At 52.5% G+C, this 22,839-nt stretch overlaps 1 protein-coding gene across 1 annotated transcript in view; it reads left to right on the top strand.

The window, feature by feature from the left end:
- The first annotated feature begins 544 nt into the window (after nt 1-544).
- The window catches only part of Efcab6 (EF-hand calcium binding domain 6), a 176,264-nt gene continuing 153,969 nt past the window's right edge, over nt 545-22,839 (top strand). Inside the window, 4 exon segments of the mRNA XM_048354229.1 lie at nt 545-667; nt 2,263-2,437; nt 10,054-10,157; nt 19,038-19,192. Of these exon segments, the coding sequence (XP_048210186.1) occupies nt 10,090-10,157; nt 19,038-19,192 (223 nt within the window). The 5' untranslated portion in view covers nt 545-667; nt 2,263-2,437; nt 10,054-10,089.

Below are 22,839 nucleotides of genomic sequence, written 5' to 3' on the forward strand. Positions count from 1 at the left end.
TCCTCGTGGTGGCCCACACGATTCTCGGCGCTCCCACGCGGGCCTGTGACGGGGCGGCGAGTCTCTCATTTGTTCAGCGCCGATGCGATACCCACCGTGCGAACCCGCCATGGCCCGCGGGCGGCCTTCGCGGGCCCACGGCAGACGCGGGGCGACAACGGCACCGGGGGCCTCGGCCGGCCCGGGAGGGCTGGGCCGGGCCTTCCCGCCGAGGGGGGCCCGAGGCGCAGTCACTCTGGCCAGCCCTGGCACGCTCCGGGGCGGGTGCATTCGTCTGGCAACCGCCTCTGCTTCCGTAGGGCCGGGCCCGCCTTTCCCCCTGCCGCCGGGCCGGTAGCAGTTCCTCGGGAGCCGGTCGCGGCTCGCGCCACACCTCACGCACCTGGCCGGGGGCCGGCAGCCATGACAGCGGGGCGCTCCGCTTCGCACTCCCCGGGGGCGGGACTTCCGGCGGGGCTGTCGCCGCCCACGCCCACTCGCCGGCTGACCAATCGCCGCTCCGCTTCTTGCGAGGGGCGGAGAGCCGCCCTCCAATCGGCAAGCGCCCTCGTCGCTCCGGCAACAGCGTCCCGGAGATGCCGAATTGGCGGGGCCTCGGCGGCCCGGCGGCCTGGGGTCCACTCTCAGCTTCGGGCCCAGAGAGGCGGAGACACAAACCCGGGCCGGGGTAAGGCGGCGCGGGCCTCGGTGCGCGACCCCCGCGCTCGTTCCGGGCGGCGGCGCGCGAGCGTGCGGGCCCCGCAGCCCCTGGGGTGCCCTCCCCGCCCCCATCCCGCCCTGCCGCCCACCCAGGACCGGGACGGCTGTTTGTCCCACACACCCACGGAGCGTCTGCCCCGGGCCTGACCCGAGTCAGACTCGGGTGCAGCGACCTAGCGAGGCCCCGTGGGGGTGGGGGAGCTTCGGGGGCCCGGTGGTGTCCAACGGGATCTGCGGAGAGGACGGAGACCGCGCCCCACCGCGGCCCGGAGAATGGCACTGAGGCCTTCGTAAGCCTGTGGGCCCATGGGCCCCTCCAGCCGTGTACCTGGGAAAGCCCCCAGGTGCTTCGAACTCACTTCTGGCCGATTCCTTTGCCCCGTTACTCAGACACTTACTTTGTTCGGAAGCGCTTTGTAACAGGCACCAAGGTTTGCCGTGGGGCCTGGCAGAGATGGGCACTGCTAGCTTATGCCTGTAATCTTAAACTTTTTTTTTTCTTTTTGCCAGTCCTGGGCCTTGAACTCAGGGCCTGAGCACTGTCCCTGAGCTTCTTTTTGCTCAAGGCTAGCACTCTACCACTTGAGCCACAGCATCACTTCTGGCTTTTTCTGTATATGCGGTGCTGAGGAATCGAACCCAGGGCTTCATGCATACTGGGCAAGCACTCCACCACTAGGCCATATTCCCAGCCCTCTTAACTACCCTTGAGGCTGAGATCTGAGGATCACAGTTCCAAACCAGTCCAGGCAGGAAAGTCTGTGAGACTCTTTAACCACCCAAAAAGCTGGAAGTACCGCTGTGGTTAGAATGGTAAAGTGCCAGCCTTGAGTGAAAAAGCTAAGTGACAGAGCCCAGGTCCTGAGTTCAAAAAATACCATCCCTCCACTCATTTTCCTTGTCTCCTGAAAATCTCTGTCTTCCAAGATGGCTTGCTCTTGTTAAGGGAGCTGTAACATCACTTTGAAGAAGAATGTTTCTTAAGTTGTGCCCTTTGAGGGGTGGATTTACAGATATACTGTCAATAAATTTACACACTGAAGTTTCTTCATCTCTTTTATCTGTTGCCTTCAACTCAGCAAATATTTATTCATCTGAGCACTGTGTACTCAAAAGCAAATCAGGCATGCATGACTCCTTGAATTACTACCTCTGAGAGCATTTGCCTCACTGTGCGCTTCATATAAGGATTTTTTTTTTTTTTTTTTGCCAGTCCTGGGGCTTGTACTCAGGGCCTGAGCACTGTCCCTGGCTTCTTTTTGCTCAAGGCTAGCACTCTGCCACTTGAGCCACAACGCCACTTCTGGCCGTTTTCGGTATATGTGGTGCTGAGGAATTGAACCCAGGGCTTCATGTATATAAGGAAAGCACTATTTGTCACTAGGCCATATTCCCAGCCCTCATATAAGGGTTTTATTTTAGTTATCCCTGCTTCCCCCTTTCCTTGTACCTTCATTTTGGTGCTTGGTTCCTGGTAGGTATGTGTAGATATTTGTCAAGATTGCTTACACGAAATTGCAAATTTTGCTCTCCTGGTGTTTTATTTTTATTGCTCTTTTCCAGCCATCTGCTTCTTCCAGTGTACAAAGACCTTCTGCGGCATCCACTCTGTGATCCTTACAGCTGACCAGTACCTGGAGACAGAACCAGCTTCACAGGATGTTCCATAGCCTGGGGCCTGCCCAGCTCAGGAGCCTGGTGTTCACAAGACAGTTGATTTAATAAGGCTTCTTTACAGGTGTGTATCCAAAGCGACCGTGTGAAGTTAGTAGATATCAGAGTCACAGAAGGGCTTCCTGGATGTCTGCCTCAGGCAGCCCTGAAATCTTAGCTGCACAATGTGGAGGAGAAACCGAGAAAGGCCACCTAGATTCACTGTGTTCTTTCATGCCAGAATGATCTTTTTACAAAGTCTATTCATCTCAAAGCACCCCACATGGAGGCTTGTACAGTGATGCGATTGGTGTCTTGTAATCAGTGCTTAAATATTCATGTTCATCACAGTATTCTCCAGGATACCTTTCATGTCAAGGTTTAGGAAGGCGTTTGAGGCTCTATGACACGAATGCTATACATTCTAGTGCAAACGAGCTGCACTTTCCGAGCTGCACTTTCTGCTGCTTTTTCTCTTGGTTTTGATCTCTCTCTGCTATTTTGTTTCAGATGTTGATATTTATTTATTGCCTGCACTGAGGCTTGAACTCAATAGCTTATGCTCTCAGTTATTCATTGCTGGCGATATACCTCTTGAGGCATACCTCCTACCTAGCATTTTGCTAGTTAATCGGAGATGGAGACTCAAAGATTGTTTTTTTGTTGTTGTTGTTCAAGCTGGCCTCAAACTTTGATGTTCAGATTTTAGCCCTCCTGAGTAGCTAGGATTTATAGTCACCTGAAGCCTGGCGTGTTATTTTTTTTCTCCATCTATTTGTGTGCAGTTGTAAGGCTACTACTACTCACTGTTAGCTTGCTGATCACTCACTCTGTTGGATGCATAACTTGGCATTCCTTTGTCAGTTTAGTCCCCATACCTGGCCTATGGGAACTTCTGTACAGTCACCACTTCCATGTTTTAGTGACACAGGGTCAAGGACTTGGCAAAGGTAATCTGCAGCATGGTGCAGCTCCTAATCTAGACCTGCCTGAATAGAACCTCTGCACTAGTTGACTGTCTACCACCACCCAGGACATAGCTGCTCTGCCTGTCCTGCCAGGTGTTGAGATGACCTGTGTGCTCAATAGCAATGTGGGTCATGGAAAGTACAGCCAGCGCAGAGAAGCAGTACCAGGGGAAAGACGGTGCTCACACTGTCCACAGTGATCACAGAGCTGCTCACACCGGTCACAGTGATCACAGAGCTGCTCACGCCATCCACAGTGATCACAGAGCTACAGTGATCACAGAGCTGCTCACGCCGTCCACAGTGATCACAGAGCTGCTCACGCCGTCCACAGTGATCACAGAGCTGCTCACGCCGTCCACAGTGATCACAGAGCTGCTCACGCCGTCCACAGTGATCACAGAGCTACAGTGATCACAGAGCTGCTCACGCCGGTCACAGTGATCACAGAGCTGCTCACGCCGTCCACTGTGATCACAGAGCTGCTCACGCCGTCCACAGTGATCACAGAGCTGCTCACGCCGTCCACTGTGATCACAGAGCTGCTCACGCCGTCCACAGTGATCACAGAGCTGCTCACACCGTCCACAGTGATCACAGAGCTACAGTGATCACAGAGCTGCTCACGCCGGTCACAGTGATCACAGAGCTGCTCACGCCGTCCACAGTGATCACAGAGCTGCTCACGCCGTCCACAGTGATCACAGAGCTGCTCACGCCGTCCACTGTGATCACAGAGCTGCTCACGCCGTCCACAGTGATCACAGAGCTGCTCACGCCGACCACAGTGATCACAGAGCTGGGCTCTGGGCTTCCACTCAAGGAAAACGTGTGTGTGTGTGTGTGTGTGTGTGTGTGTGTGTGTGTGTGTTTAAATGGAGGAAATGGATTGATTCATTTTGTTCAGGAAAATAAGGCCTTTTAATTCCTCTGGAAAGAAAAGTCTTTTCTATTACCTAGATCAGATAGGAAAGGCCTACGTTTACTACCAAAAGACAAACGTGTAGGCTCAGTGTCCTCATTATTCAGGAAGAGAATGTGGGCTGTTGCCTTTGGGTTGCAGATGTGAAATGGAAAATTTCTGAGCAATAATGGTTTCCAGAAACACCTTCTGAATTCCCCGCAGGACCTTGTAGGTGCTGTGATTCTATCTCTTAGACTGGTTTGAGACGTTTGTTGCGTATTCCTCTGTGGTGACTCCTTGGACACACGCTCAGTCTTATATACTCCTGGTGCCCCCTCTCTGCCAGTTTCTCCCACCCAGGGTTTCCAGTATGCTTTTAGGTTTGCACTTGGTGGTTTTTTAGTGCCCTGAGATGACACAACGCTTAGCCCATTAAGTGCCCACCTGTTTTATGTCCTCTACTATGTCATGTACATTCCAGGATTTGACAGTGGCAGCTACTACCCAGTAGTTGGTACTTTCGGCATCTGAGCTCTAGTCCGTCTCCAGCCTTGAGAGCAGCGGCCTTCTCAATTGTTTGTGGGGGTAGATTGCTCCCTGAGAAACTCTAGTCAAGTCACCTAAGATTGCTATTCAATTGCAGAGCATTTGTAGATCTACAAAAGCACACATGAAGACCTTGTCTGTTGATTCCTTGCTGAGAGTAATTGCTATTCATTTATTAACTATTTATGCCAGTCCTACGGCTTGAACTCAGGGCCTAGGCACTGTCCCTGAGTGTTGTTTTTTTTTCCTTTCAAGGCTAGCAAGCACTAGCTTTGAGCTGTGGCACTTGAGCCACAGCTCCGCTTCCAGCTTTTTGGTGGTTAATTGGAGATAAAAACCTCATGGACTTTCCTGTCTAGGCTGGCTTTAAACCCTAATCCTCAGATCTTTAGCCTCTTAAGTAGCTGGGATTACAGGCATGAGTCACCAGTGTCCAGTTAATACTTGGCTTTAGGTCAGTGCTGTTTCCATTTTGCAAATGAGGAAATTGGATGGATGGAGGGGAATTACCTTGCAAGTTTGCACAGGCAGTGGGACCAGCTTGACCCCATGTGTAGTGCTTGGCTCCACAGCCTTCACTTTTTCCCACTCTCTCACAACCAAGAGACTGCAAAGGGACTCAGGTAAGGGAACTAGCCATTGTGTATCCCAAAATAGAACCCAATATCTACTTCCTAGCAGAACAGACAAGGAGAAGATTTCTCTCAAGTATTTGGACTTAACTGACAAAATCTTCTGCGTTGTTTATGATTTTTTTTCTCATTTAGTCAGTGATGATCTCCCCTCCCCACCCCAGGATACCAATTCCAATAATGCTTCTGCTGCCATTTCTATTTGGCTCATGCACATTTTTAAATCCTTGTGCTGAATTATGTTTTCTCTGGGTGCCAAGGCAGATGGATGGCATTTTTGTTATGATTCTGATATAAATAGCATCTGTTAAAAACTGGACATCAGTGCTTTTCTGGAAAATGAACACATGTATCGGGGAACTAGCTGCTTAATTGTTTTTGCCAGTGATTAAGCAGTGTATCTGAAAGTCTGTGACCTGTGTTTATTTGTTTTGTAATAGTTGCTAATCTATACCTTACCAGGGCCTAGAGTAACCACATCCATTGTGTCAGAGTTCTCTTCTGGTAAACCGAAATTGAGGATGAAGTATGGTCACGGATATACTTCATATAGAACTTGGCATTCTCAGAACGAAGGGAAACACAGCCCAGGCTTCTTTCCCTTGTAGTATTAGGTATTGATAGCTGTGGTCTGTCAGTGTTAGTGGAGTAAGGCTGTGTATGGTAGCACGCTGCGGTAATACCAGCTACTTGGGAAGCTTAGATAGAGGGAGTGAGGTCTGAGTCTGCTCCAGAGTGTGGGACTGGCCTTGACAAAAGGCCAACCCATTGGTTGGAGGCATGGCTCAGGTGGTAGGATGCTTGCCAACAAGTGGAACGCATTGGATGGCAAGTTCTAGTTCAAATTCAAGAGATAAAAGGCCTAGCCCTTCCCTGGAAAGCCAACTAAAAGCAGAAGGACTGGAGATAGTGCTCAAGTGGTAGGGTGCTTGTTCAAGCAGCAAGTCCCGAGTTTAATTTTCAGTAACATACCACCTCTTCACCTCCTCAAAAGATTAATGAGACAAAAACGAATGGAGTGCTCACTGCATGCTAGGCTGTGTCTGTGCCGGAACTGAACAGTGTGGTCGCACATTGCAACCTACCTCGGGCCAATAGAAACTGCATTCTCGATTTTGTGGAGGGACCAGAGGGATGGCTGGGATGGACGAGGAGTTCCTTCAACTTCCGATCTCACCTCTGTGCCTCCCCCGAGGGCCCCCGCAAAGTGATGAGGTTACAGAAGGCCCTGATCTCCTTGCAGAACAGCCACTGCCCAAACCCTTGCGACAGAGCTCTGTGTGGTGCCACTGGTTTTGTCTAAGGTGGACAGGAAAGCCTCATCAAAGAAGGGCTATGGCTCTAGTCTTGGAGGAGGAATCAAAATGTATCAGGTGGGGGCTGGGAATGTGGCTTAGTGGTAGAGTGGCTTGCCTTGCGTGCCTGAAGCCTTGGGTTCAATTCCTCAGCCACACATATATAGAAAAAGCTGGAAGTGGTGCTATGGCTCAAGTGGTAAAGTGCTAGCCTTGAGCATAAGCAGCTCAGGGACAGTGCTCATGCCCTGAGTTCAAGTCCTAGGACTGGCCAAAAAATCAAAAGGTAGCAGGTGGACAGGAAAGAAGGAGATGCTGGCTAGAGCATGGTGAGACCAGTGCGCGCGCTGGGGGCTCTCAGAGCACAGTGGACAGACACTGCCCACGCTGCCCTGGCCGGGCGCTCACGCCGTGACCGCTCTTCTCCCTACAACGAAGAGTTTGCATGGCGGGCTGCATGTGCTGGGGTCGCCGTATGATTTTCACCTTTTTTTTTTTGAAATGATTTTAGGTTCACATAAAGTTGCAAAATTAATGCCAAGCCGTCCTGGGCACACCTAGCACTTCGGTAATGCTCTCTTGCCAAGGAGCCCAGCAGTGAGCAAGACTGGAAAAAGACACTGCACAAGGCCAATTTAACTACAGCTAATATTAATCCAAAACTTGATTAGCAGTTGACCGGAGAAAACATCCACTCATCCTTTTCTCGGGTGTATGGTTCCACAAAGTTGCTACATACACGAAATTTGGTATTGGGCATTTTTGCTCATGAGTGGTGCAGTAGCACTTGAGCCACGTCTGTAACCTACCTTTGTGTGGCTATACCAGTACTGGGTTTGAACTCAGGGCCTGAGCACTGTCCCTTACCTTTCTTTGCTCAGGAACTAGCAATCTACCACTGAGCCAGAGCTCCATTTCTGGCTTTTTGAGTGGTCAATTGGAGATAGAATCTCACCATCTTTCCTGCCTGAGCTGGCTTTGAACCATGATCCTCAGATCTCAGCCTCCTGAGTAGCTGGGATTACAGGTGTGAGCCACTGGTATCTAGATCAGCCTGGCTTTTTTTTTCTGCTTAAATGGACATAGAGTCTCATGAATTATCCTGTCTTGGCTAGTTTTGAACCTCAGTCCTCAGGTCTCATTTGTCTGAGTAGCTAGGATTATTCACCAATGCCCTTTTAAGCAAGGAAGTAATATAACTTTATTTGTGCTTTAGATAGACAAGTCCTAGCAACAGAGGCAGACCAATCAGAGAGAAGAGGAAGACCTAGAAGTGATTTGAAGGGCATTTCTGTAATCCAGAAGGTAGAGAGGACTGGATTTAGGGATTCAGAGAACAGAGGGTGTTTTCTAAGCCAAATGGGCCGTAATCGCTGATTGATCACAAAAGAGATGGGGAACTTGGGTGTAGGTGGCTCATACCTGTCATTCTACTTACTTGGAAGGCTGAGATTTGGTTGGAGGCCATTCTAGGCCAAAAGTTTGTGAGACCCTGATCTCAAATGAGAGTTGGGAAGTTAAGTGTCTATCTCAAAAGTAACCAGCACAAAAAAAGGGCTGGGACCAGGTGCTAGTATCATGCCTATAATCCTAACTACTCAGGAGGCTGAGATCCGAGGATCATGGTTCAAAACCAGCCCAGGCAGGAAAGCCCATGAAACTGTCTCCAGTGAACCACCAGAAAACCGGAAGTGGGGCTGTTGCACAAGTGGTAGAGCACTAGGTTTGATCAGAGAAGCTCAGGGACAATGCCTAGGCCCTGAGTTCAAGCCCCACAACCTACAAGAGAGGGAGGGAGAGAGAGAGAGGAGGTAAGAGGATATAGAAATCATTTCTACCTTTAGTTACTAAGCTTCAAGAATGGGAAATACTTCCTTCTGTATTTCTTGAACTCAGAGCCTGGGTGTTGTCTTTGAGCTTTTTTTTTTTTTTTTGCCCAGTTCTGGAGCTTGAACTCAGGGCCTGAGCACTGTCCCTGGCTTCTTCTTTTTTTTTTTTTTTTGGCCAGTCCTGGGGCTTGGACTCAGGGCCTGAGCTCTGTCCCTGGCTTCCTTTTGCTCAAGGCTAGCACTCTGCCACTTGAGCCGCAGCGCCACTTCTGGCCGTTTTCTGTATATGTGGTGCTGGGGAATCGAACCCAGGGCCTCTTGTATACAAGGCAAGCTCTCTTGCCACTAGGCCATATCCCCAGCCCCCCTGGCTTCTTTTTGCTCAAGGCTAGCGCCCTTATCTTTTGAGCCACAGCGTCGCTTCTGGCTTTTTCTGTTTATGTGCTACTGAGGAATCGAACCCAGGGCTTTGTGCATGCTAGGCAAGCACTCTACTGCTAAGCCACATTCCCAGCCTTGAGCTGCTTTGTTTTACTCAAGGCTGGTGCTCTATCACTTGAGTCACATCCCCACTTCTGGCTTTTTGCTGATTAACTGGGGACAAGAGTCTCACAGACTCTCCTGCCCACCCTGGCTTTGAACCATGATCCTCAGACTCAGCCTCCTGAGTAGCATTACAGGCACGAGGCGCTGGCGTCTAGCTTCCTTCTGATATTTTGAACCTTGAACGCGTGGCGGGCTGAGGATCAGGAAGTAGCAATGACATGGGTAACACGGACGTGGTCTTCAAAGCCTGGTGAAATTCACGCCTTAGTCGAAGCCTCCTAGCCAGACACAGCATTCCAAACAGGACAGAATCAGGATCAGAATCTAGAGCTCGGCCCAGCAATCTAAGAAGGCCTGTGGGATTCCGAGGAACACTGACAGCTGCAGAACTTTAGGAAAGGGAGAAGGGAGGGATGCGTGGGCCAAAGTCCAGTGACAAACCATCCACGTGGAAAGGTTCATGTCAGAGGGAACCTTTGTGGCGGGGCCATGGCGGGGCAGCTGGAGAGGCAGGCTGACGGCACACCGTGCAGCTTCAGGCCTGGGCTGACCGGGAGGGCAGGCGGGACTTGGGGGTGTTTTAAGGAAGAAATTAACAAGAGGCAAAGAGTGTTTTAAAATGGCTATTCTGCTTTTGTGGGGATGATGGAGGGGACAGCAGTGGAAATGTGCATGAGTGTGGTGGAAATGTGCATGAGTGTGTGTGTGCATGAGTGTATGCTTATGTCAGTGCGAATGTACATGCAGGCGTGTGTGTATATGCAGGTATGCATGCGTGTGCATGCAGGCACACACCTGTGTGCGTGTGCACGTGTGTGTGTGTGTGTGTTGTGGCACACAGTCCATGTGCAGTTCCCCAGAAGGCTTCAGGGGATCTGGTAGTTTTGCAAACTCCAGGGCTTCACTTTTGGGGCTCGATCAGCTAACCAAGGAAATTGATCTCCCTGTCCCTCCTGACTAAGCCCTTTGCTCTCTTTTCAGAATTATCAAACTCAGGAGCAGTGTATCTAGAGAGAAATGAAACGTATTAGCACCCCCCAAAATGCTGCCACCGCCACCAACAAATCGACCAGTACCCACGCCAGGTGAGTTGCTGTTAGTGCCCAGTGGGGCTCAAGCCCAGGCAGCCGTGTGCCGCGAGGCGATGAGCCCCCATGCTTGGTCTCGGGGCCTGAGTGCGAGGAGCCTGGGGCCCCTGAACACTCAGGCTAGCGACTCCTTCTGCCGGGGTGGGTCCCTCACACAGCACACAGTTCCTGATCACTTTTGTGCCCGGTGTCTCGGAACACCCGTGTCTAGCCTCCCAGCTACACTGGGGTATGCATTTTTTTTTGAACACCAAGTGGCCTTGTGATGGTGTCAGCCCCAGGCCCTCAGGAGCAGCGTCCCTCTGTCCCCTGTGGGGTCTTTGAGGGCGCATTTCCATTTCCTGCCGTAGGGGGCGGCAGCAGCACACTTTCAGCCCTGCAGCCCAGCCAGGGAAACCTTGAGACTTTGCTCCTTTAGAGCTGGGACTTGGCTGGCCTTGCTCTGGACTGTAAATAGGAAGCACTGAGCACGCCTCGTCTGCTGACAGGGATGGGAGGGGTGGAACTGACTCCAGCCCTCGAATTCTAGAAGGCTCCAGCTCTGGGGGGCGGGGGGGGGGGGGACAACCATGTGACAGTACTCGTGTCAGCTCAGGGTTTGTTTCTGTCAGCGAGATAGGTCTGTGGCATACGGACAATGCTTCAGTTACCGAGGCTTTCGGAGGCAGCCTCTGAGATGAGCTTCCATGCCCGTGACGGAGAAGCACTTTAGAAACAGAACCTCGCCAGTGTTTTCTTTAGGACCCGTGATGCGGGGCAGCCAGGCGCCCGCGCTGACCCGAGGCGCGGTCGCTCACGGCAGGGCTTCAGTCATTGTTTTCGGGAGCATCGCCTGCGTGCTGGGGCCGCCATCAGGCATGCCTCCCACTTTCCTGACACTCGCGCACTGACTATCAGGGAAGACGGCCCACGCTGTCACAGGAGCCACACAGTAGTTAAGAAAACACCGCTGGCGCTGGGAATGTGGCTTAGCGGTAGAACACTTGCCTAGCTTTCATGAAGCCCTGGGTTCGAGTCCTCAGCACCACATACACAGAAAAAACAAAGTGGCGCATGGCTCAAGTGGTAGAGCGCTAGCCTTGGCCAAAAGAAGCCCAGGGACAGCGCTCAGGCCCTGAGTTCAAGCCTCAGGGCTGTCCACCCAAAAAAGAAAAAAAAGGACTAGGTGCCAGTGGCTCATGCCCGTAATCCTAGCTACTCAGGAGGCTGAGACCTGAGGGTTGCGGTTCAAAGCTAGCCTGGGCAGGAAAGTCCGTGAGACTCTTATCTCCAATAAAACCCTCAGAAAACTGGAAATGGCACTGTGGCTCAACTGGTAGAGCACTAGCTTTGAGCTGAAGAGCTCAGGAACAGCACCCAGGCCCAGAGTTCAAGCCCCAGGACTGACAGGAAAAACAAAAAGGAAAGAGAACATTGCTGGCAGTGGGCTAAGATGGCACATTCATGGAGGACAGACGGGGAAGCATCTGCTTTGCATGGTGGGAAAGAAAAGAAAGGCGGGATAGTGTGTGTGTGTGTGTGTGTGTGTGTGGTCTGTGTTTAGGGAGGTTGAGTGTATGTGTTATGTCCATGCTGTGTGTGTGTGTGTGTGTGTGTATGTGTGTGTGTCATGTCCATGTCTGTGTGTGGTGTGTGTGTGTGTGTATTGTCTGACGATGGGTGGCAGTACCTCAGGGGGAGAGGCTGGGGGGCTACTCGGCTCCGGGTACTTGGCGCTGGGGTGGGCGGGCCAGGGTGGCAGTTTGGTGTCAGCACTGAGAGTCTAGTGTGCAGTTTCCTTCAGGTTAGGAGTTTGGTCGTGAAGGGTGGTGAGCGCAGCACGGAGGATGCCAGGCTGTAGCGAGAGCCCGGGGAGCCCCGGGCGTCAGGATGGCTGGTGCTGAGCGTGCCACCGCCTGAGGCGAAGCCGAGAAGGGGCAGGGGGTGGATGGTGCTGGCTGCCATGGGACCGTGGGAAGCCAAGAAGGGGCAGGGGGTGGAAGGAGCTGTGCAGGTTGCCACGCGGCCCTTAGGACACTGGATGTAGAGATGGCTGAGTCCCCACTGTCCACCCCTGTGCACCGCCCCCGTGTAGAAGCACACCTCTACCCGGCTGACTGGAAGGGTCTCCCCCCCCCCCCGCTTTCCTCTTCGCCTTGTCCTAAAGGCTACCTCTTGCTCACTCGTAATTGCCATTGATAAGCCATTAACTTGTGGCACTGGGTCTCTGGGTTTGTGGGGCGTGTGTTGGTGTGTGTGTGGGGAGCCCTGAAAGCCATGCTGGGAGAGGAGGCTGCCTTGGGGTGGGGCTCAGCAGGAAGGGGGGCCCAGCAGGGATCTGTGGGGAGCGGAGGTGGGGAGCGCAGACACTGGGGCTGGTGTGGGCTGCAGACTTAGGGTCAGCTTTGTTGATAAGCACGTGTGTTTCTGCTAAATTGAGTCGGGATGACGGGCTGAATTGCTTTGCACTGTAGCCTATCATTTGGGGTCTCCTTGCAAAGCATCTCGCATTCTTGTCATTGCTGCTAGAGAGTTTGCAGCCAGTGAGGCCAGTAGCCCGTTCTGCCTCTGCCCGGCCGTGTGGGACCCCTGGCCTCCCGGCGCCGAGGGAGGCCGGGCCGGGCGTGGACTGCTCGCCTCGGGTCTCCTCTGTGCGCCGTGCAGTAGGCTGCGCGCCGAGCCTGCTCTGCAGACTCGAGGTGTTCATCCTCGTGGATCGATGCCCAGATTTCCTCATTATGGTACCAAGCCAGTGCCAACCTGGCTGTCCTTATGTCTGTCACTCACACCCCCGGGCGCGGACATGCACTCAACGCCCACGCCTGCGTGTGTGCGCACCGCCCCCCCCACGCACCCACCCGACACACACCCAACCCCCACGCACACGTGCACACACACCTGACATCCGCACCCATGCACGCACACACACGACACTCACACCCACATCCAAGCACGTGCACATCCACCCGACACCCACACCCACGTGTGTGCCTCCTCCCCCTCCCCCGCCGAGCCTGGATGGGAAGCTTCGGATTCAGTTCAGGGGTTTGAGGCATGGTCTCACTGTCACTGTGTAAATTTAACTTTTTCTGTCAGGCATTTAATGTTCCCACCTCTACAAATGTGAATAATGATATTGAACTCACAGGGACCTCACCAAGTTGGTTAAAAGAGATAATACCCAGTGGTCAGCAAATTGGCTGCTTAGCTATGGGAGTTAAATCTGCTATCCCTTCAGCTTACCTTTGTGTGTGTGCGTGTGTCTGTGCATGCCAATGTGCGTGTGTACTGAGGCTTGAACTCAGGGCCCGGGTGCTGTCCCTTAGTGTTTTCACTCGAGCCTGGAACTCTCCCGCTTGAGCCACAGCTCCATGCTTTTTTGGTGATTAATTGGAGATCAGAGGCTGGCTCCAACCACGATGCTCAGATCTCAACCCTCTGAGTGCTAAGGGTTACACGTGTGAGTCACCAGCGCCCAGAAGCGTTGCGAGCCGGAACCCAGGGCCTTGTACATAGCAGGCAAGTGCTGTACCACTGAGCCACACCCCCACTTTAAAATATGTCTATACGATGTGTAAGGATCAGATCGGGGTAACTGGCATGTCCGTTAGCTTAAACACATCAGTTCTTTCTGGAACATTCAAGGGAAGATCTTCCTCCCCACCAGCTATTTTGAAATAGGCAGTTCATGTTGTCAACCACTTCCGCTACTGTGCTGTAGAATGTCGAAGTTCTTCCTCCTGCCAGCTGCGCCTGTCCCCAGTAGCCATCCCCCTCAAGCCCCTCTCCATCTCTCTCTCCCCGCCTCTCCCTTCCCCCCCTCTGCGAACTGCTCTTCCACTCCCTTCTGTAAGCATTTTCCACCCGTGTCCCATGAGATAGGTTAGCGTACTTGACAGGCTGGGGCCTGTTGCTCTCCTTTTAAACCGTGACTTAGAAGCCAGGTGCAGGTGGCTACTCAGGAGGCTGAGAGCTGAGGATGGAGGTTGAGGCCAGCCTGGACAGTCTGTAAGACTCTTATCTCCAGTGAAGTACTCAGAAACAAAACACAGAAGTGGCGCTGTGGTTCAAGTGGTAGAGCACCAGCCTTGAGCAAAAGAAGTTCAGAGACAGAGCCCAGGCCCTGAGTTCAAGCCCCAGGACCAGCACAAAAACACAAAACCCCCAATCACCATGACTTAGAAGAGAAGCTGCTGGAGGGCGGGGCAGGCCCTGCCTCCCCCGGTGGGCCCAGGCTCCCAGGCAGCCCGCCATCGAGGGATGCTTGCCGGGAACACGCTCGCGCCACGCATTTTGAAGTGGATTCCAAACAGTCTCCATTTCCAGAGGTGTCCACATTGGCTTGTGGGAGCATGCAAAGAGCATCTGAAGACTCCCCCCGAAGTCTCAGCGGCTGGGAGAGGGGAGGGGGCGCCCACGGGTCATCCAGACCGCTCGCCCCGCGGGGAGAGGGCTCCCCCACGCCGCGGGCTCCTGCGCCCGGAGGAGCGACTTTTCATGTGATCATTGTTTTGTTCACGCTGTCTTCAGCTAAGTGTTTCTTGCCTTGGATCGCTTTGTGTTCAAGTAATAAAGCTCACACCAGGCAGTGCATTCTGAGTGATTATCTCACTCCTCCGGGTGGGGGAATAAGGAACTGGGCCAGAGCCCTGGCAGCCTCATTGTTATTAGGAGGGGGATTTATGGGGGGAATAAAGCCCAGGCTTCCACACGAGGCCGGTGACTGCGCATGCGTGGGGAGCAGGGGCGGCAGGAGGAGCCTGTGTTCTCCATCGCTCCCGCAGCCCAGCTGGCTTGGACCTCAGCTGCCTCCCAAGACCTTTTCCTTTTCTTTGGGTGTTGATCTGGGGGGGCTGAACTCGGCCTGGGCGCTCTCCCTGAGGTTTTTGTGCTCAAGGCCAGCACCCTACCAGTTCAGTTCAGCCATAGCTCCACTTCCAGCACAATAGAATCTCAAGGACTTTTCCTGCCTGGACTACCTTCCAACCTCGACCCTCAGGTCTCAGCCTCCTGAGTAACTGGGATTGCAGGTGTGAGCCACCGGTGCCCCGTGTGTTACTCATTTTGAAAAAGACTAGGGGAGGCTCAGTGGTGGACAGGCTCTGGATCTTGCTATCTGGGACCAGGGCGAGGCGTCTCCTCCCAGCGCCAGCTCATGGCCTGTGCCTCAGATCCCGGGCAAGCCGCCGGCCCGCCCGCTAGGAAGTGGGAAGGGTGAGGACAGATCGGGCCTGCGTGGCTCGGAGGTCAGGTTGTCAAAAACCGTAAGCACCTTTCCTGGCCCAGGGGAAGTCCCCAGTAAACGCCAGCTAAATAGGACGTTTTATTTTCCTCCTTAAACTCCTTCTTCACACTGAGTTTCTAGTCTTAAACTATTTCATCCACGTGGGGGATTTCCACCCCTTTTGCTGTTCTGGCCCAGATAGGCCCTGCTTCCTTCCCTGACCCCCCCCAGCCTCGATGCCTCGGTGACACCCAGACCTCCTCTGGCCTGCCCCGTGCCACTGGGTGTCAACACGGTCACTTCCCTTCTGCCTCCACCTCCCCTCCTCCCCAGCCTCCCTTGGGCTGATGACCAGAAAGGAGAACCGGAAGGAAGCTGACCGGCCTCGCCCCGGTTCCGGTCCACGGCCTCTGGCTGCTGTTTGATAGTGAAGGGAGGGGTGCCGTCGGCAAGTGCCTGCTTGGATCCTAGGGGCGGCTAGAGATCCTCCCCAGGGGCAGCCCCAGCAGGCCGCCGTGCCCACTCCCTCCCCCCCCCACCCCCGGGACTGGGTCTGGGTGTGCTCTGAGCACTGCCCGGTCTCTCTGCCAGTTGGCACACCTGCCACTCACTTGCCGCAGGAAGAGGCGCAGTCTCCCAGGGCCCACCGGCTTCCCTCCTCGGGCCTCCTTCCTCTCCTGTGTCCTCCGTGCCTTCGCCCCAGGCCATCTGGCCGTCTCCCCGCTCTCCTGTACACACTCGCGTGTGTACTGTGTTTTCTTTGTTGTCTGGCTTCCACCGCCAGGGAGGTAGATCCTGAGGCCCAGGGTTTACTCTATTGGATTAATCAACCCAGACACCTAGATTGAGCTACATGCCAGGCTGCGTTCAGGAGAATTCTGGGAGTTAACCTCTGCTATGATTCTCTGGTACCAGTTCAGTTAAATCGCGCCAGTTCTAGAATGTGTGAGGGCTCTGCGGTGACTCAGAGGTTCGGCTTGTCTGAGATGCAGATTTGGGTGTGGTTCGAGTAGGCAGCTCCTGTTGTGTTGCACGTATTCAACGGTGTTGAGACCTTTGAGGGATGGGACTTTGCGCGAGGTAATTGAGGCACTGTTCTTGGGAGAGATTAATGTGGCTCCTGTGGGACCTCGTATTTCCCTAGAGAGAAGTTGTTCACACAAAGTGGGCTTGGGTCCTGAATCCTGCTCCGGTGTCCACCCAGACCCGATCGGTGAGGCCTCTGAGACTCCGGGCTGGATAAACTCCTACACTGCATAAAGCAGCCCGCCGCATGCATTTCGTTATGGAACAGAAAACAGCAGGGCCTGTGGTGTGGTCCTCACTTAGAGGGTCCTGCCAACTGCCCATGGCAGACACGGCAGGTGTCCAGCTATCAAGTACAGGGCAGACACTGCCCCTGGGGGAGAGGCGGGGGGGGGGGTGGAGGGGAGGGGGACTAGTCCATGCGGCTCTCCTCCAGAAACTCAATTCACTTCTTCAGCCTGGAAACCCTCCAGATGCTTTCGATTGAGGCCTGTCACACTTCGTCTGCTCTGATTCTGTGTTCTCATGGAGTGCCATGCTGTCGCCCGTTTTTTGAATATTCAGTAGTTATGTGCCCACAGTTAAATGTAGGACCCATAGGGATTTTTCTCCCCAGTAGTTTGTTTGGCCAAGGGGGCACCTGTAAATCTTCCAGTAGAAGCTGGCTGTGACTCACTGGAGTCAAAGGACAGGGTGGCTTCCTGCTTTTCCACTTTGAGTGCTCAAAAAGGAGTAAGAGTCACACTCAATTCGTTCTGGAACACTGAGAAGCCAAGCTCCTGTCTGCCACAGATGGACAGAGCCTACGAGTTAGAAACCACAGACACCTGTGACCATTGGCCGGCCTTGCCGTGGGCAGGGTACCTCCATGGATTTTCATGTGTCCATAAAGCTGTGAATTCCAATTCCAGAATGTTCTTACACCCCCAGAACCAGACCACATACCTGTTAGCAGTTCTGTTACCTCTTTCCACAGCTCTTGCGACTGCTACCATAGATTTGTCTGTTAGGAGCATTTTATCCAAATGGAATGATATAGTATAGGATTTGCCATAGCAAACCCAATTTCACCATCTTGTTGATATCTTGTTGGGAAGTTTTTCCCTATTCATAAGGGATATTAGTGTTTGGCCTTCATTTGTTCTTTTTTTTTTTTTTTGCCAGTCCTGGGGCTTGAACTCAGGGCCTGGGCACTGTCCCTGAGCTTCTTTTGCTCATGGCTAGCACTCTACCTTTTGAGCCACAATACCACTTCCACCTTTTTCTGTTTATGCAGTGCTGAGGAATCGAACCCAGGGCTTCATGCATGCTAGGCGAGCACTCTGCCACTAAGCCACCTTCCCAGCCCCTTCACTTCTTCTTGATGGTGTTGTTTGGGTTGAATATCAGCATAATCTTGGTCTTATAGAACCTCTTGGGGAATGGTCCCTCTCCTCACTGTTGTTTTTTTTCTTTAGTGCAGGGAGAATCCAGGGTCTCTCACTTGCTAGCAAGTACTCCACCACTAGGCTCCACCCTCCCCTCCCCAACAGCTATGCTTTTGGAAGAGTCTGTGATGAACTGGTTTTATTCTTCCTTTTGTGATTATATTTTTTCTTTCCTCCTTAAGTTTTGAGATAGAACTCAGGATCTTGTGCATGCTAGGCAAACGTTCTATCACCGAGCTGTGTCCCTTAATTATTCTTTAAATGTGTGCTAGAATTCATTAGGGAAACCATTCCTAAACTTTTCTTTTGTCATAGCTCTGTCTACCTCTTCTTCTTTATCTTCACCATTTTCAGTACCCTTCAGTAACCTGTATTGTTCTAAGGGTTTTCCCATTCCATTGGGGTTACCTAGTTTTTAGTGTACAGTTGTTCATTGAACTCCCTTATAATTTTTGTTACTTCTGGAAGGGCAGTGATAATGACTGTTGTCATCTCTGATTTTAATCATTTGAATGTTTTCTCATTCTTACTTTTTTGGGAGGCCAGTCTAGATAAAAAGATGTACCAGTTTTGTCACTATTTTTCAAATACCTAATTCTTTGTTTTGTTGATTAGTGTCTGCCCTGGTCTTTGTTAGTTTCGTTATCATGTTCATTGGGTTTAGTTGTACCTTCCTGGGAAACTTAGTTATTAAATTGAGGTTTTCATTCTAGTCAGTGCTGTTTTGCTCCATTCTTTGCTTCCATCCATCCTATTCTACACTTACTCTGTCTTCTTTGATTTTGCAGTGCTGAGGATTGAACTCAGGGCCTTGAGCTTGCTAGGCCGGTGCACCACACTCCTTAGACCTTAGTTTTCCTGGGACAGAGTCTCAGTGTGTAGCCCAAGTTGGTGGCTTGCCTCAGCCTTCTAAGTGCTGAGATTACAGGTATGCACCACCATGCCAGGCCAGAACCTAAATTTCTACTCTTTACTGCCTCGGAAAGAAATCAGTCAATTGTTGCTCTGTGGAAAATCCTCTTCCTTGTCCCATTTGTGAAGTTTGTGGGATGTGCTGAGAACAACCCAGAATCATGACTTTGCATGTACCTGAAAGTCACTGAAAGCTGGGCAGGCAGCATTTTTATATGCGCTGCGGTCCATTCAGAAAAGGGGTAGGAAGCTGGCCATGTTAACAGTGTCTGTTGTTGGTAATGTGACCTGTTCTCTCCTGCATCCCAGGGCCTTAATGAATAAGATGGAGGTCCTACCAAGCTGGCAATCTCTGTACCCTCAGTCGCGGAGGTCCACACATTCAAGGCCGCACTCTTCACCGTGTAGAGCTCCCTCAAAAAGCAGCTGCCAGGACCAGTTCAGACCTTCCTCTTCTACCTCAAGTGAGTGCTCCCAAGCAGACAAAAATGCCTCCTTGGTTGAATGTGTGCCTGGCTCGGGATGGAGGGGTTACGTGGACCCATGGCAGCTCGGGACAGAGGGGTCGCGTGGTCTCACGGCAGCTCCGGGAGTCAGGTCCACTGGTGTTCCTGCGTGTGGTGTGGGAGGCAAACATGGGCCGATCAACCCACTTGTCTGTCGTTTTTGAGTGGGTGGGACAGGATCTGATCCCAGGCAGTGTGTTTCTGCAATCCAGGGATGTAACTGCTACGCTCTGTAGTACCCTGGTTTTAAATTTTTTATTTATTTATTTTTTTGCCAGTCCTGGGGCTTGAACTCAGGGCCTGAGCACTGTCCTTGGCTTCTTTGTGCTCAAGGCTAGCACTCTACCACTTGAGCTACAGCGCCACTTCTGGCCATTTTCTACATATATAGGGAATCGAACCTAGGGTATACGAGGCGAGCACTCTTGCCACTAGGCCACATTCCCTGCCTCCGCTTTTTTTTTTTTTTTCTTTTTTGGCCAGTCCTGGGCCTTGGACTCAGGGCCTGAGCACTGTCCCTGGCTTCTTCCTGCTCAAGGCTAGCACTCTGCCACTTGAGCCACAGCGCCGCTTCTGGCCGTTTTCTGTATATGTGGTGCTGGGGAATCGAACCTAGGGCCTGGTGTATCCGAGGCAGGCACTCTTGCCACTAGGCTATATCCCCAGCCCCTCCGCTTTTTTTTTTTTAAGTAACATTTTTTAATAGTTTTTAGGTTTGTAGAAATTTTGAGAATTTGTAGAAATTAAGAATAGAAAATTCCTATGCTGCTCTTACTCCCAACTTATCAAAAGATTCTCCTCTGAGGTTTTCAGGTTTTCAGGTATTTTAGTGAAGAATGTGAGGTCTGTGTCTAGATTCTTTTTTTTTTTTAAAGACAAATGGATGGCCACTTGTTCTAACATCATTTATTGAGAAGATGACCTTTTCCTTGTGTTATCCTCATTTATTGTGCATTTTGGCATTTAAAACATGTATATAATGTACTTCTGATCACATTCACCCTGTTACCTTTTCTTCCCTTTTTTTTTTTTTTTTTTCATTTATGTGCCATTTCTGAGGTTTGAATTCAGGGCTTAGACTGCTATTCCTGAGCTCTTTTTTTCAAGGTTAGCACTCTACCACTTCCAGCTTTTGTTGGATAATTGGAGATGAGATTCTTACAGATTTTCCTGCTTGGCCTGGTTTCAAACCATGATCCTCAGATCTCGACCTCCTGTGAAGCTAGGATTATAGGCATGAGCCACCAGCGTTCAACTTCTTTATTTTTTTTTATTGCTGCATAATAGCAAATTTTATTGCCACAGTTTATCCATTCAACCAGTGAAGGGAACTTTGGTTGCTTCCGTAATTATGAATAAAGATGCCATAAATATCCACATGCTGGTTTTTCTGGGTTCTTTATTCCAGTATTTTCTGGTACAGAGCCTGCACTCAGGGCCTTGTCTTCTCTTGCTTCACTTTTTCGCTCAAGGCTGACACTACCCGTTGAGCCACAGCTCCACGTGTTGCTTTTTGCTGGTTAATTGGAATTAAGAGTCTCACAGACCTTTCTGCCTGAGCTGACTTGGGGCTGCAATATTCACATCTTAGCTTGTATGTATAGTGGCAAGTGCAGCGCATTCGCTCCCCTGTGACCACAGGCAAGCTCTCCTTCCATCCCAGGGACGGGCTGTCCTTTCTGGAAGGCCGTCTGTGTGACTCCTCAGAGCCTGGCAGGGCTTCCTCAGAGAGTGTTTCGGTCCCACTGCGAGGCTAGCGAGCTTTCTCCATCCTGCGAGGCTAGCGAGCTTTCTCCATCCTGCACAGATGCACAGGAGGCCCCCAGGTGGCCCCAGCAACACCACGTCCGTTTGTGCTCCCCATACAGGTCTGCGTGCATGGTACCCCTTAACTTCCACTCTCTGAGGATGCATTAGTTGCGTGACGTAAAATGATTTCCTCCAAGTGACTTCACATAGATTCCAGTCTACGTTTTCTGCTACCTTTTAGTTAGCTTCTGAGTTGTAAAGTTGAGGTTCCTCAGAGAACAACTACAAAATACAAGCAGTCCAGGGAGGCGCTCACGATGGAAGTGTCCATTAGCCAGAGGGCCTGTGACCCTGGCGGGGCAGGGGGAGCCTGGCGCAGGGGGTAGTAACACCAGTTCTTGGGGCACACCTGCCCTTGGGAAGAGGGAAGTGTGGGGTCTGCCCCTTCCCACGCAGCTTGGAGATCTGTGGGGGGAGGTGGTCAGCTCCTTCTCCTTCAGGGCTCTGTAGTCCTTTCTCGGCTCCATGTCCCTGTCTGAAACTAGAACAAGAGCTCCATTCGGATGCTCCCACCAGGCCCCAGGTCGCATGTCTGGCTTCTTTCTGCATGTATCCCATCTACTGCCCTCACAGGGTGTTCTGACACCCTCTACCCCCCACACCACCCCAGGTCCAGCTCTGCAGGATCCCCACCAGCCACTCGCAAGACCACGTTAGCCCCAGAACACACAAGTTTCACCTTCACTCTGTCTGCTTCTGTCCTACTGCGGGCCCCCCACCCCGGTGCCCTTCCCTCAGTTCTAGCCCTGTCCTCCGTTTTCTCCTCTGTAGCCATCGTGATTGCAGAGGCCACGCAGGCTAGGCGTGCCCCGCCCACCTGCCCTGGCCCTTAGTGCTCTGCCCGCCCACTGGCACACAACCCTGGCCCCCCTGGCCTACACCCATTCCTGCCCTGAGGGTCTTCACCATTGCAGTGGCCTCTCTGTTTTGGACACTTGCTGAACAGGCTCAGCAGCCCCCTGGAGAGGGCTTTCCCTGCCCCCCCCCCCCACCATGGGAGCCCCTGGGCACTGCCCGCCCTGTGCCACACCACATTGCCTTTCCTCCTCGCTGCTCTGGCCACTGGCCACCATTGCCTGAGGACTTCCTGGCGGACACACCCCTGCCTGTCTTTGCTGACCCAATGGTGGGCTGCACCTGTCACAGTCACTGAGGGCAGCAGCTGACAGGTGGGCAGTGCCTAGGCCATCGTTCCTGAGGGACCAGTCCACCTCCTTCACAGCCGTTATATCTCAGGAGTCCCCTCCCTCACCAGGCCTAGTACTGGTGTGCACGCATACAAGCACAAGTACACACACGCACACATATACACACCCACTGCATACCACAGCCGGTAAAGCTCTGGGGGTACGGGCACACGACCCAGTCCCCGCCCTGGAGTGCCAGTGGGGACCCCTCCACAGCCTCTGGAGACAGCTTAGGTACCCATGTTGCCCTGAAGGTCCCCAGCAGGCTGTGGGGTACGTCGGGCTGTCCCGCCCTTTGAGGCGCTGGTCCGGCTCGGATCTTAGCCGGCCTCAGGTTGGTGAGGCGGTCTCATTTCCAGGAGATGACCGGAGCTGCCGTCCCTGGTGGCTGCCATGGTACAAGATGGGCAAGGCAGTGGTGAAGCCACCACCCCGACCTGCTCCGCGGGGACTGGAGATGCACCCGGGGGTTGACCGGGTTGCCTCGGTGCCGGCCTCCTGTCCTGCCCGTCACCACACTGCGTGTTCACTGTCCCCACTGCTCGGCGCCACCGGTTGGTTGGTTCGTGGTTACGTGTGCTGGTTCCCGCCCATTGGCCCGTCACGGCT

This window comes from Perognathus longimembris, chromosome 1, assembly GCF_023159225.1.
Source record: "Perognathus longimembris pacificus isolate PPM17 chromosome 1, ASM2315922v1, whole genome shotgun sequence".
Classification (NCBI taxonomy): Eukaryota; Metazoa; Chordata; class Mammalia; order Rodentia; family Heteromyidae; genus Perognathus; species Perognathus longimembris.